The 15052-nt window shown below is 34.2% G+C and overlaps 1 protein-coding gene across 5 annotated transcripts in view; it reads left to right on the top strand.

The window, feature by feature from the left end:
• CLCN3 (Cl-/H+ antiporter 3) overlaps window positions 1-15052 on the top strand; it is a 91634-nt gene that overhangs the window by 31147 nt on the left and 45435 nt on the right. The window contains exon 1 of one of the 5 annotated variants that reach the window (XM_088021008.1): window positions 7037-7167. The exons of 2 other annotated variants lie outside the window; for them this stretch is intronic. In XM_088021008.1, the coding sequence (XP_087877134.1) occupies window positions 7089-7167 (79 nt within the window). In that variant the 5' untranslated portion in view covers window positions 7037-7088. Of the gene's footprint in view, window positions 1-7036; window positions 7168-12725; window positions 12801-15052 lie in introns of those variants that run through there. 2 more of the 5 variants (XM_028104349.2, XM_028104350.2) reach the window with 2 other exon arrangements.

Here is a 15052-nt window from a genome sequence, read left to right as displayed (position 1 = left end):
TTGAGTTCCCATTACAGGATGCTTTGCCCATTGGGTTGGTTGCCTAAACTGGAAAGAAGAACTTAATCAGTTAGAAAGTACAGACTAAGGTCAAAACAGAGGTAAAGTCTTCTTTCAGGTTTTTGATTGGCATTTAATTGAGTCTGTAGTTCAGTTTGAATCTAATTGTTGAACATGGTATGCTCCTCTATATACTTGAGTCTTTTTAAATGTTTTCCAATAAAGTTTTAGTCATTATTTGTCTTCATTATTTGTTACACTCATTCCTAGGTTATTTTTATAATGCTATTGGTATTTAATGCTATTTTTATTTTTAAATTTAATATTCTATCTGCTGGCATATTTTGAAATACAGCTTTTGAATATCGATTTTTTAAAATTCATCAACCTTGCATAACTCTAATTATAATGACCTATTTGTGATGTCTTTTAAGTGTATAGTCGTATCATTGGCAAATAGTGACCATTTTGTTTCTTCCTAGTCTTTATAGTTTTCCCTACCCTTTCCCCTCTTGCTTAACTGCACTGGCTAGGTCCTCTAGTAAACAGTTGAATGGAAATGGTGATTGCTGGCATTTTTTGTCTTGTTCTGATCCTGAAGTTTCACCATTAAGTATTCATCTTCAAATTTAAGTATGATGTTAATCTGAATTTTTGTGTTATCTTTTATCAGATTAAACAGGTTTACATCCATTCCTAGTTGATTTAAGAATATATAATTTAAAATCATGAATGCTTGTTGAATTTATCATTTTCCTTTCATTTTTTGAGATGATCATTTGATTTATATCTCCTTTGTTTCTATTAATAAACAGTTGATTTTCAGGTGCTTAACCCAACTTGCATTCCTTGTATAAACTCAGTTTGATCATTGATGTAGTAGTGTATTGTTTTAGGTTTTTCTTTCATATATAAATTGCTGGGTTTGGTTTACTTTTGTTTAGGATTTTTACATCTGTTCATAACAGATTGCTGGTAGCTTTCCTTTGTGATTCTGTTCTCATTTTGGTATCAAGGTTATATTCCTCTCATAAAGTGAGTTGTAGATAATACCTTCTTTTTCTAGTCTCTGGAGTGGTTAATAAAAGGCTGGCATTTTTTTCTTCCTAAATTTTGGTAGAATTTGCCAGTGAAACTCCAGGCTTAGAATTTTCTTTGTAGGAAGGTTTTAAATTATATTTTGAATTCTTTAATAGTTATAGCACTATTCTGATTTTCTGTTTGTTTCTAGATCTGTTTGATAAACTGTATTTTTTTCAAAATTTACCTTTTTACTTAAAAATTGTATTGGTATAAAGTCATCTGAATGCCTGCAGTTACCGTAGTCTTGTCTTTTTTCTCTTCCTCATCGTGGTTATTTGTGCTCTCATTGACTTCTCCTTCCCTCCTTTTCCCCTTCCTTATCTTCTTGGCTGTTCACCGTATTAATCAGTATCACTGTAGATTTATCAATCAGTCTTCCCAGTGGACTAGCGTTGCTAGCCTTTGTGGTTTTTTTTTTTAATTTGTATTTGTTTTCTGCTTCATTAGTTTCTGATCACATTTTGTTCTACGTTCTTTGGGTTTATTTTGCTGCATTTTTTCGCCCCTAATTGAAATGAAATGTTAGCTTCTTAATTTTAAGCTTCTTTTCAGGTGAATACATTTATGTGAATGTTCCTCCCAATACTATTTTTATCTTCATGTCATAGGCCTTTATTATCATTATCACAAATTAAAAATAATTTCTAACTTCCATAATGGTATCTGTTTTGACTTACAGATATCCAAACATATGAGGAATTTCTGGTTGTTTCAAGTTGATTTAGAACATTATTGCGTTGTTGTCAAAGAATATACATCGTGTAATATTGACGTGTTGATTGGCATTTAATTGAAACTTGCACTGTGGCCCAGGAAAAGGTCTGTTTTTTGTCAGTGTTCCCCCTATGCTATGGAAGAGTAATGTGAAGCTTTTGGTTAATGATTTTCCTGTGTGTCCATCACATAAAGTTTGGTATTCTACTGTTGAAATATCTTGTTTTCCTACTGATTTTTCTCCCTGTTTGTTTCTATCAGGTGATAGCAATGCATTAAAAATTTTCACTGTATTTGTAGACTTACTTACTACCACTTCTTGTCATTCTGTTAATTTTTGCTTATACTTTGATTTCATGTTATTAGGTCATCTCTTCTGGTGAATTGAACCACCTTACTTTTACTTTGAAGTGACTCTTTTTATTTCCAATTATACCGTTTTCTTTAAAATGCCCTTTGATATCAATATAGCTCCCGAGTTTTCTTTGGATTTTGCATGCTCCATTTTTTTCAATCCTTTTACTCTCAGCCTTTCTGCATTGGTATGTTTTAGCTGATATTCTCATAATTACATAGTTGGCTTTTAAACATCCAATGAGATAGTGTTTATCTTTTAAATGGAATATTTTAGTGTATTTACACTTAATGTAAATATTGTTATATTTGCGTTTCTGTATTTCTAAAACTTAGAACTCTTAAAATAGTCTTTTACTCCGTCTTTGTATCAGTTTGTGTACATGCATGAGGATATTTGACAAATTTCTTTTTTTTTTTTTTTTAAGATTTATGTGTTTTAGAGAGAGAGAGAGAAAACATGACTGGGGGGAGGGGCAGAGGGAGAGGGAGAGAGAATCTCAAGTGGACTCTGTGCTGACTGTGGAGCCCGATGTGGGGCTCGATCCCAGGACCCTGAGGTCAGGACCTAAGCTGAAACCAAGAGTCAGACGCTTAATCGACTCTGCTACCCAGGCAGCCCTTGACAAATTTCTTTCTTTTTTTTTTAAAGATTTTACTTATTTTTTGACAGAGAGACAGCGAGAGAGGGAACACAAGCAGGGGGGTTGGGAGAGGGAGAAGCAGGCGATGTGGGGCTCAAGCCCAGGACCCTGGGATCATGACCTGAGTCGAAGGCAGACGCTTAACAACTGAGCCACCCAGGTGCCCCAACCCTTGACAAATTTCTTGCAAAGGAATTGCTTAGACATTAAAAATATTGGCCATTTTGGTTCTTTCTTTCTTTTTTTTTTTGTATTTTTTGTTCTGATTTTGAAAAATGATCATTGTGTGATATTTATGAAAGAAACTTTTCTTCGTGTTTTTAATCTTAAGATATATTATTTGGGTAACCAGATAGCCGTGTTGAGAACTATAACATTTTATGTTTGTGAGGTATGAATATTGCAAAAGCATTCTGTGTTTTTTCAGTTTATTTTCTGGCTTGTCATTTCTGAAGAATTTCCACGTTCTCTTTCTTTTGTCCTGCAGTAACTTTGCAGCTACCTGTGTAGCTTGAACTGATTGTCTTTCTTGAAAGCTTTGCTACCTTTTTTTTTCCTCCTGATGCTTTTGCTCAGGGAGGAGAATTGACAAAGTTTAATGTCATGTAGTGTGTCAAATATAAATGTAAAGCAGCTATACTTAATGGAATATAAACTAAAGTTAATCTGATACTTCTAGTAGTAATATATTCAGTTTGAGGAGTAAAGGATGTAATTTTTGTTAATGTTTATCTCATATAAGTGATTTTATTTATAAGCATGTCATTAAAAAGTATCTTTTTATTATAGAAAATTTAGAACATATCCAAAGGTACAGGGAAGAGATTACCTTTTTGTTCTCAACACTTAAATAATTATCAATTCATGGCTAATTTTGTTTCATCTTCTTTCTATTATTTTGAAATACATCTGAAGCATCATATCATTTTAGGTAGATAGATATTATACTGATAGAGTCTCATCTTGATCAAACTTTAGTCAGGCTCATCTGGATTCTCTTCCCAACTGGGTCACAACTTTGGTCTTGTGAGTCTGTTTTTGTATTGCTCCGTTTTGGCAATAATCTTGGTCAAATTGGTTTAGCCAGGATCCTGTACCCTTAACACCCTTGGGTTCCTTAGCCCCCGACCATCCTCCTGGTGATATCCTATCACCCTGGGCTGCCTTCAAGAACTCTGTTAGATCTGTTTAGCCAGAATCCCCCTTACCCCAGATGTTTCCTCTTAGTAATTTTCCATCCACTCAACACCCCCAACCCCTTCTCCTTGGCTATAAATTCCCAGTGTTTCTTGTTGTATTGGGAATTGAGCCACATTCTGTATTGAGATCTCTTTTTCCCTTTTGCAGTAGTCCTGAATAAAATCTGTTTTTACCCTTTTTAGCTCTTGTACAGTTATATATTTCATTATGTATCTCTAGAAGATAAGAATTCTTTTAAAGGCTATTATCACATCTAAAATATGATTGCTTAAAATCACATGTCGTTTATTTTCCATTTCTCCAATTGTTTCATAAAAAATTGTACTTTGAGATAGATATATCTTTTAAGTCTTTTGTTTTGCTTTGTTTTAATTCTGTAGATTTCCCCCCTTCCCTTTTTTTTTCTTACTATATAGTTGTTGAAGAAATTAGGTCATTTGTTTTCCAGTTAGGGTTTCCTGATTATGTTCCTGAGCTGTCATTTAACATGTTTCTCTGTTTCCTGTGCTTCCTGTAAATTGGTAGTTAGATATAAAGGCAAAAAACATTTTTTTCTTTAAAGATTTTATTTATTTTTATTTGAGAAAGCATGAGAGGGGGACAGAGCACAGAGGGAGAGGGAGAAGCAGACTCCCCGCTGAGCAGAGAACCCCACATGGGGCTCAAGGCAGGCTCCATCCCAGGACCCTGAGACCGTGACCTGAGCTGAAGACAGACACTTAACCAACTGAGCCATCCAGGTGCCCCCATTTTTTTTTTTAAGTACTTCTAATGTTGTAGATTTCTTGGATCATGTGTGGTAGAAGGGACTTAAAGATTGAACATTGTAATACTGTAGTTATATGTGTATAGTTAGAAAAGTGTAGTCATCTGTTCTACCTCCCTGATTTACACACCTCAGAGAGGTTATGGTTTATCTGGAATCCCACATCAAGTTGAGGTTAGAATCGAAGGTGCATTTGGAAGTAGGAATATCTTCCCCTTCTGAATTTTTAAGTCCTTTTTTGTGTTGCCACTTTAGTGTTTTTGTTCTTCAGATGTTCCATTCAGAGTATCATCCCCCTGTGGAACCCCCCCACCTGTGCCTGTGAATTCTTAAATTTGTCTTTTGTTCTCTTTCCACTTGAGCCCCATGCTGACTGTAATTCAGTTTATTAATCTGATAATGCCTAGTCTGTGTCAAAGTCCTCTTTTGCCACACCTTCCAATCTACCTTGTCCTTTTCTAAAGTCCTTTAGCCTGAGTATAATTCTTTTACTTTAAACAAAAGTGCAGCCATGGACCCCTTAAACATGAGAGATTTGTTTACTTTTGAAAATTTTTTTAACCTTTAGATTTATTACAAAAGTAGCATAATTATTAAAAATTTCAACAGTAAGTAACATATTTGTTTAAAAATTAAAACTGTGGAACTACATAAAGTAAAAACCAAATGTACCATGATCCTCCCCACTTCTACCTCTTTCCTTCCTTATTGATAACGATTATTAAGAGTTTGGTGTGTCTCATTCTAGACTTTATAGAATTTATATATTATATATTCTTATATATATATACAAAAGTTCTGTTTCTTAAAAATAATTCAAAATTTTGTACTTACATTACAAAAGTTACTTATGCAACATGGTCAGTATATTTTATAGGGAAGGTATTCTTCCTCCTCTAGTTAATGCTAGCTAGCTCTAATTTTCATTTTTCCTTTAAGACTAAGTTGTGAATCAGGAGAAACAAGTTAAGTGAGTGCCTACAAATACCAGGAAAACTTACAGATAGATTTTTATTTTACATAAAGGCGTGGAACAATTGTGTAATAAAAACTAAGTTATTCATGAATGCTATATGGCATATATTTTTAAAAAGTCTTATAATAGTAGAATTTACATACCAAAGGATGACAAAGGAAGACATTTAGCTCATTGTCAAAACTTTACTTGTTTAAAAAAATCAAAATTTGAAAAATACAGAAAACAAAACAAAAAAAACCCCACCCACAGTCTTATAGTAAATATTAATAGCCAAAATCAGAATTAGATAGAATATTCTAATTGTAGTCTTTTATCTAGCCTATATTTCTTTCCTAGAATCCCTTTTCCCAAATCTCAAGTGAGATTTTATAAGAAGGGCTAGCTTTCTCTGAGGTTCAAACTTTTTGAAGTATAAAACTTTATTAAACCTATTTACACTTTGAGACACATTTTACTAAAAGCCTTTTTTTTTCCCCCTGAAGCACAGAATCTTTGTGAGTCGGGAAAAGTAGGAAGGTAGGAGAGAAAAATCTCCTTAGTAGATCTTTTTTGCATAGTTTCACAAATAATAGCTAAATTACTTGGTATGTTGATAAGTTTTTTTCTCAAAAGCTAGAATGTCTTACTAGCTAGTTCCTTAAAGGAAGGAAACAAGAGGCTGCTGGAGAGGATTAGGGGGATAAAACACTATTCAACTGTCAGTTACTAAATTTTTTAATCCACAGAAGTCTGTAGTACATTTCAGATCATTAAGAATAGACTTTTAAAACCAAGTCTCTTGAAGCCTTTGGCATGTATATAAAAATAAGTAAATTTCTATTATAAAAGCATATACTCTTACTAGTATGTTCCTCCCATTTTTCTGTATCAGAAATGAAAAGGGGCATTGTCTACATCCAGTATTTACTTTTCACATCTCCGTATTACTTTGTGTCCCTTATGTTTATCTTGAAATGGAAAAGAATGTTTTTATTGTTTTGCTATAGTTGCCACCGATGTTATAGAAGCTGTATTGTGAGTGCTTTAAAATTCTCAAACCAGTTTTGTCTGTTATACTTGGAGCTTAGTCATCATCATACGTAGCAGGACCTGATTAAGAAGGCTGTTCCGCCTCTAAGCCTTGCTAGATTGTAGCCACTAGCAACCAGGCTGCAATAATTTCCCTTTGATGACATCATCCACTGTGGAAGAACCCAGTTGCTTCAGCGAGTCGAACTACATACAGTTCTAACCCTCATCAAATATGGCATCTCCCTCGCCTGCTGCCGCAGGGGTGGAAGAAATGGCAGTGTTTTTTTAAGCTAGCGAGCTTTTCTTTTTCTTTTTCTTCTTTTTAAAAATTCTCATCATGGATGCTTCTTCTGATCCCTATTTGCCTTATGACGGGGGAGGAGACTGTATTCCCTTGAGGGAATTACATAAACGAGGTAATACCATCCCTTGCTGTGAAGCCTCTGTTGGTATGTTTTGCATGTGGCTGGGCGGTTCTCTAGTTTAAACAGGTCCTGGATTGTCCTTTAAATATTGCAGTATGTTGTTTAGTTGCCCTGGAATGTTAGTAAGGGGCAAATGGAGCCTTCTGAGTAGCTAGCTTTGTAGTCGTCCCTGATTGTTTTCTCTGTGCAGATTAGTACTGCTTCAGATCACATCGGACTCAGACTCGGACTCTGACTCCATCTTCTATGTGAAAATCCTCTTTCTTTTAACTGCGAAAATGAATTAATCCGCTTTTACAGCTATCTAGAGTCATGTTAGCACCTAAAAAGTAATGTTTTTCTTAATTTGGAAAACTTACGTGTTTCCTTTAATTTACACAGAGAAATCAAATATGTGTCTCTGCACCTGTATGTTTCAGCTGCTGCCAGTTACCATGTAGCTTTTGCCACCACAAAGTAAATTTATAGTAAAAGCTCTGCTTACATTTTAGAACACTTAAAGATGGCAATAAAGACGAACAATTTTTATATTAATATTTTTCATTTAATAGGTATTTTAGCTGATTAACATTAAACTACATTGTCTCCTACAGGTATTTCATAAAAATTGATAAAAACAATGACGGTAATTTTTACATACCAGAAAAAATAATAGTAAATAGTTTGTAAAAACCAGAAAAGCACCCAGCATTCATGTAAATCGTTTGGAAGGTACTGCCTGGGTGTTCATAAAAATAATTACATGTTAATAAAGCTGCCCTTTTAAAATTTTTCTTAAACTAATCTAAAAACACACTGGTTGGTAGTTGTTCTAGAAAAAAATTGAACCTTAAGAAAAATCTCTTAGCTAGGTGATTTCATTTTTAAGCCACGTTAATTTGAATTACTGCGTGATATTATACACTCATTTCGTGGTTTAACCCAAACTTTTATTTATGAAGCAAAAAAGGAAGTCATGATTTTCCTGAGCATATGTAGCCTGCTTTATTTAAAATATAGTTTGTATTCTGATAACATTTTTTTTTTTTAGTATTCAGTTCCATTAGGATTAGAAAATGTTAAGGTATTCAGCAAAAATTTATTAATTTATTGTGTCTGCTAGACACTATTTTAGGCCCTGAACAGCTGTAACATAGAATATCCTATAGTATTCTGTTGTTAGTAAAAACTTACTTTTCAGATTTTGGGAAAACTATATGAAGATCATGTTAACATATAGTGTACTTTCTCTTACAGAGTTGCTCTCAATAAAATTTCTCTATATAAAGTATGTATACATATTTTAAACATTTGGGGAAATATCTAAAAGCATAGAAAGAAAATAAAAATTTCTCATAATCTTACCACCCAGAGGTTTTTTGTTTTGTTTTTTAATTTTTCAATTCTTCATATGTTCATAAACTCTCCTTTTTCCTATGTTTTCATCATTCCTTTTCTGGTAAGGATTTCTTTAAACAGGAAGCAACGTGAATGAATGGTGACTGTTCAAATGTCACAGTATTTGCTAATCAGTAATTAAACTGTAAAACAAGACAAACTGTGTTTTCTCTGAGCTATTACAACATCTGTTTGTTGATGGTGATAAACCAGAAAACCTGGGCTTGGGAAATTTAAATTCCCAGTGTTAAGCTTGACAGTCTTTGACTGAACTTACTATGGACTCCATTTCTGTATGAGATATGCAGATAATAAGAAATAAGCTAAAGCTTATGTGAGAGTAAGGCATGGTTATTGATGTGGTTATTACTAAAACATAAGCTTTTTGTTTCTCTTACAATTTCATAAATGGTCTTTAGGAATCTTGCTTAAGGTCTGAATCAGGCACATTCTTGGCAGTCCAAATAGGTTCCTTATCCCTTGATGAGACTTACTATAATAGAAACCAATCTTATTTGAAAGTAACATTGTGTCTTTGAAGTACAGATCAGTCAGTTATTAGGCTCACTTGACTGTGCTGTGGTATCCCGGTATCTATGGATAAGAGGTTATTTATTTTCCATAATTTATGACCTATTGTAGACATGGGTCAACACAAAGGAACTGGAGATGTAGAAACAAGCAGCTAGCATAAATCAAGAAAACTGAATCAGCTTTCCTGTGAGGGCAAAATTATAATGACTAGAAATATCTCTTTAGGCTGATGAAGAATGAAGAGGCAGATAGTCAAAATGTAAAATTGTAAAGGATATCAATAAAGTAAATATGAATCTGTTAATGAATCTCTGAGCGTTAAAGTTAGGGATTACCTTTGTGGAGTAAATAAAATTCAGTTCTGTTTTTCAAGGTGAGATGGTAAATGATGAAGCTTCCTACTTAAGTGGATAATATAGAGACTGGAAATGTAAGTAAATTAAACATAGAATTAATTAATATGTTGTTGATAGATTAGAAATTAAGATGGCATTTTAGAAATAGCCATTTTTGAGATAAATTTCCTATACAGAAACTATCAAGTTTTTTCATACAATGTGTCTTTTCCATTTTTATAAGAAAAAAAATAAAACACTTGGTTCATTTGGATTAATTTAAATACTTTGACTTTTTCTTAATTTGTTCATGAAGTTTAAGTAGTTTGGGGAGTTGAATTCTTTTCTTCTACCGGGCCTTTCTTTTGGATTTGATCTTTTGGACTCTGAGCCTCCTTTTATTCCATGAGGGAGTCTTTAAAAATTATTTGAATATTAAATGTTTCATTCAAGTATTTATTGAGTTCTTGTATATATAAGGTACTCTTAGGTGCTGTGGAGAATGATGGTGGTAGTAATAGTAATATTAATAATAGCTAATACTTAGTATAGAATTTACTACTGTTTGCCACATACTTTTGTTAGTGGTTTAGGTATATTCATTCATGTGTAAAAAATCATTTAAGTCCTCCTCATAGACTTGTGACTTAGGTACTGTTATAATTCCCATTTTCCTGTTGACAAAACTGAAAGAAATCATAAAGAGAAGTCAGGATTCAATCCAGATGATATGGCTTATACTCCAATTATGGGGAAATACTGCTTCTCACTATGTATATCCCTGTAATACTTGGCATTTGGAGCCTGGCAGGGGAAAAAGAAAGCTTCCCAAGTTTAAAAACAAAGAAACAAAGCCCAAGAAAGTAAATACATTTCTAGTGAATGGTATAGAGTGCGTGGTCTGTGGGATTTTAGGGGAGGAAGAGATCAGTCTCCTTTTGACAAGTGCTATCAAAGTAGGCCAAGTTTTCAAGTACACAAGGGAATTTGATAGGACACTCCTGGTAGAGAGGCTAGAATGAGTAAATGCTCTGATGGGAGTAAATGCCTAGTGTGTTGTTTCCTGATTAGTTTTGTTTTATCAGTGGGTCAGTTAAGGGGGCAGTATAGCTAGGCAGAAGAGTGCCAGATCCTAGAGGAGCTTGAATGCCGGACTAATGATGGTCTTAAAGCACAAAATATGGGGACTTCCTATTGAAATAAATGTTTGGGGTCTTATTAAGTTTCTGCCTGAAGTTATTTCGTGATATTCATTAGCTCAGAAATGTATTTGAGTAAAGCTTTTTTTGTTACTGTTATAATGAGATTTTTTCATTTTTATTTCCTCCAAGAAGTATCATTAGTTAGCATTTTTTGGGCACATTATTTGGAAATCCAGGTGTTAGGTGATATTTTTACTGCCGAAGTATCATTCTGTAGGCTCTTTTTTTTTTTATGTTTCTCTGGATGTTTTACAACTGACTTTTTTTTTTTTAAGTTTTTATTTATTTGTTTGTCAGAGAGAGAGAGCACAAGCAGGGGGAGCGGCAGGCAGAGGGAGAGGGAGATCCCGCTGAGCAGGAAGCCCAATGCGGGCTCCATCCTAGGACCCTGGGATCATGACCTGAGCCGAAGGCAGATGTTTAACCAACTGATTCACCCAGGTCTCCCCATTCTCTGTAGGCTCTTTGTAAAATGGGTTTAGGATCCAGGTCCTTATTTTATTATCATTACCTCTTTTAGCCAACGAGAAAATTAAATCTCTTCTTACAGATTTATTCATCTAAGTGTCTGTAAATTAAAAGAACAAATATTCTTTATTTGATGTCAGAAACTCTTTGTATTCTAAAACAATAGTATAAAAACAAAGCCTGTGTTTAAATTTATTTTGCTCATAGTATCTCAATTTAAAACCTTCAGTAAAATCTGGTTCATATTCTAGCTCTATTTTCTAAAAATAACTGACACTTTACTATGATTTTTTTTTATATCTCACAGCTTGTTAAGTCAGAAATGCTTTGTGTATCAAGATTTCAAAATGTGAGCAGATCTCCTGCCATGTTGAATAGGTTTGTAATTTTGGCTATTTTCCTGGCATTGAGGTCTCTGCTTTGTGCATACACAAAGCCACAGGAGACTGGTGGCTTAAATTATATTTTAAAGTTTTGGTTTTGTTTTTAAACATATGTTTAATTTGTAATTTTTTGGAGTCCATTACAACCTTAATTAAATCAAAAAGATTTTGTTTCTGTCGTTTATTCCTCTTGCCACTTTAGAAAGCAAATTTTGTAAATCCTTTATTCATGTAATATACAAATTATCTTACATTCAGAGTTGATAAATGAACATGGAATTTGTTTCCAATTATACAGGTGTCTTAATACCCACTTTATCATCTCTACCTAAGGATGTAGGCTTTTTATTTTGGGATGGCAATGGAGCAGAGAAGAAAACTGTGAATTGAATAATGGACTCAGCATTGCTACTGACTGGTTGTGTATCTTTGGTCAACTTCTTTGGAATTTGGTTTTAATTTCCAAGTCTTTATGGTTTAAATCCTAGTTAAATATGACTGTGGATGGCAGGACAAATTTCAAGAGCATGTACTTGATTCATTTATCCAGTGGACATTTAATTGACCACCTACTAAGAACTTAGCACTGTGCTTGCCATACCTTTTTAATCTTTCATTTGGGAGTCTGCTAACATTCTGGAACTTCCATTTACTTTCTCCTCCCTAACCAGGATGACCATTTTTTACCAGTAAGGTCACAGAGGGAAGGAAAAAAAACAAAAACACAACGGGGACTAGACTTCCTGTTCTTAATATACGGAAGAAAGTCGGTAGTCAAGAATATGTAGAGTTTTGGATTTCTGCCTGTCTTCCTTCATAATTAAAAAAAATGTATATGTTGTGTTTATGTGTGTGTGTGCCTGCGTGTGTGTGATAGGACAGCAGTTTGCATTATGACTTTAAATGCCAAGGATCACAGCTCCCACATTTTTTGAGATGGAGTCTAGACATAGTAAGTTCTAGTCTTGGTAAATAAATGTATACCTGTTTTTCATCCCAGCCTACTATTTGTCTATTCCCCTCGGAGAAAAGACAGGCTGCTGAACATGTGTGACTGTGAAATTTACTAATAAGCTTAGTTTAAGGAGTAACAGGTACTTTTTTTTTTTTTTCATTTCAGTTTAGCAAATATATATTGAGGGCTAGTGGATGGGAATATAAATGTTTTTTGTGGAAAATCTGGTAATTTTATTAATGTATGTATTTTAAGTTCAGTGTTTGTCAAATTGCAGATTTTAACATGTTGGTCTTGAAATCAACTGGGTTGTGACTAGTATCAAAAAAAGAGAAAGAAAATAGTAACGTATGACTGTATTTGCCAAAAAGTAAGTATACTAAGCTTTGGTTTTACTTGGGTACATATCTGTATACTTTTCTCACTATGTCAGTGAGAAATGTTTCTTGCTATGGGCTACAGTCACAAAAGTTTGAAAAACAGTTTCTAAGTATACACCTGGAGGGACAGTTAGCTCTCCCTGGGATAAAGGTAGGCTTCTCAGGGCCCAAAATGAATCTGGAACAACCTGACGATGAGAATGGGATGTGTTATTGTCATAGACCCCTGCTAAAACATAGGGATGTGAGTGCTGGTAGCAAAGCAGTGCCCAAGACTACTATTGCAACAGTTTTTCAATATAGCATTTTAATTAATATAGGACAAGTGGTCTGGAACCAAAGGCAAAGAGGGATGATGACAGTGAAGTGTAGGATTGCATTAATTGTTTGAAAGCTAAGTGTACGTGCACAAGTGTTTTGGGAAAAGGCACTACTTAAGAGTTCTTAACTTACTAGGGGAGGAGAGTGTCCACGTATCTTATAGTATACATATGCAGGCAAACTAACCGTGAAATTATTTTTTAGTCAGTATTCAATAGTGGTAAGAAATGCCTTTGGAATCACACTGCTTGAATTTGAATCCCTGTTAATTACTTTGTAGATGTATGACCTTAACTCTCTGTATTTTGTTTTTCTAATTTATGAAATGGAGTAATACTTATTTCATGGAGTTGTTGTGAGGATTAAATGAGCTAATATATGTAAAGTGCCAAGAACAATATCTGGTGGGCCAAGTGCCAAGAACAATGTAGATATTGTTTTATTGTTGTTAGATACCAGATAGATAACAATGTCTGGCTTCTAGGCATGAAAGATTTTTTAAAATTCTGATGTAGTCTAGTTTATCTGTTATTTCTTTTGTCACCTGTCCTTTGGTGTTCTATTTGCAAAACCACTGCCTAACCCAAGGTCATAAGCATATACTCCTCTGTTTTAAGAGTTTTATAGTTTTAGTTAGCCCTTACGTTTAGTTAGGTTTGAGTTAATTTTTATGTTAGTGTGAAGTCCAGGTCCACTTTATTCTTTTGCATGTGGATAGCCAGTTGTCCCAGCATCGTTTGTTGAAAAGACCAACTCTTTTTTGTTTAGATTACGATATTGGTAAATGTTTTGTTTACATAGGTATATATGAATTTTTTGTACATAACTGTTTATAGAAGCATTTTTCATAATAGCCAAAAGGAGGAAACAGTCTAAATGTCCATCAGTGGATGAATGGATAAATAAAATGCGGAATATCCATAAATGTAATATGTACTCATAACAAGTAATGAAGTACTGATATGTGCTGCAACCTGGATGAACCTTGAAAACATTATGCTAAATAAAAGAACTCAAATACAAAAAACTACATATTATATGATTCCATTTATATAAAATGGCAAATAGGCAAATTCATATAGGCAGAAAGATTAGTAGTTGCTATGGAATGGGAGAGGGGTAGAAGAGATAATAAAGTTCTGCATCTGGGGAAAAAATAAACAAGACAAAGTTCTCTTATCAGTAAATTTATTTTTGCTGGACACCTGGGTGGCTCAGTCGGTTAAGCCTCTGCCTTTGGCTCAGGTCATGATCCCAGGGTCCTGGGATCGAGCCCTGTGTTGGCCTCCCTGCTCAGTGGAGAGTCTGCTTCTCCTTTTACCTCTGCCCCCGCCCCTCCCCGCTCTGCTTGTGCTCTCTGTCTCTATCTCAAATAAATTAAAGTTCTGTAACTTGCTTTAAAAAATTAAGCTTTTTGGGTGCCTGGGTGGCTCAATCAGTTAAGTGTCTGCCTTTGGCTCAGGTCATGATCCTGGGGTCCTGGGATCGAGTCCCACATGCAGGGAGCCTGCTTCTCCCTCTGCCTGCCACTCCCCTGCTTGTGCTCTCTCTCTCTCTCTCTCTCTCTGACAAATAAATAAAATCTTAAAAAAAAATAAAGATAAATTTATTTTTGCAAGAAAAGTGCAACTCAGTTAATAGCGCGATTGGATAATTTTTCCTGCTTACTGAGCTGTTTTAATGTTGGTGATACTTGAACTATTGAAATATTGTTGGTGATATTTGAATTACAAAATGTTCATTTCATAGAAAGATTGGTTATTGATCACAGATTTTTAGAAATGTGTTTCTGTGTCCATACCAGGTGGGCATAATGAATTAAATTATCTGTTGAGAAATTTACAGGATTTTAGCTTAATATACAGTTGTAGAAGAGCTCATTGTTCAAATCTGTAAGATATCCTCCCCCCCCCAATTTGTC

Source organism: Eumetopias jubatus, unplaced genomic scaffold (genome assembly GCF_037043125.1).
Source record: "Eumetopias jubatus isolate StellerSeaLion01/CBP00866 unplaced genomic scaffold, mEumJub1_p1.0 scaffold_2, whole genome shotgun sequence".
Taxonomy (NCBI): domain Eukaryota; kingdom Metazoa; phylum Chordata; class Mammalia; order Carnivora; family Otariidae; genus Eumetopias; species Eumetopias jubatus.
This window is presented reverse-complemented; position numbering and strand designations above follow the sequence as displayed.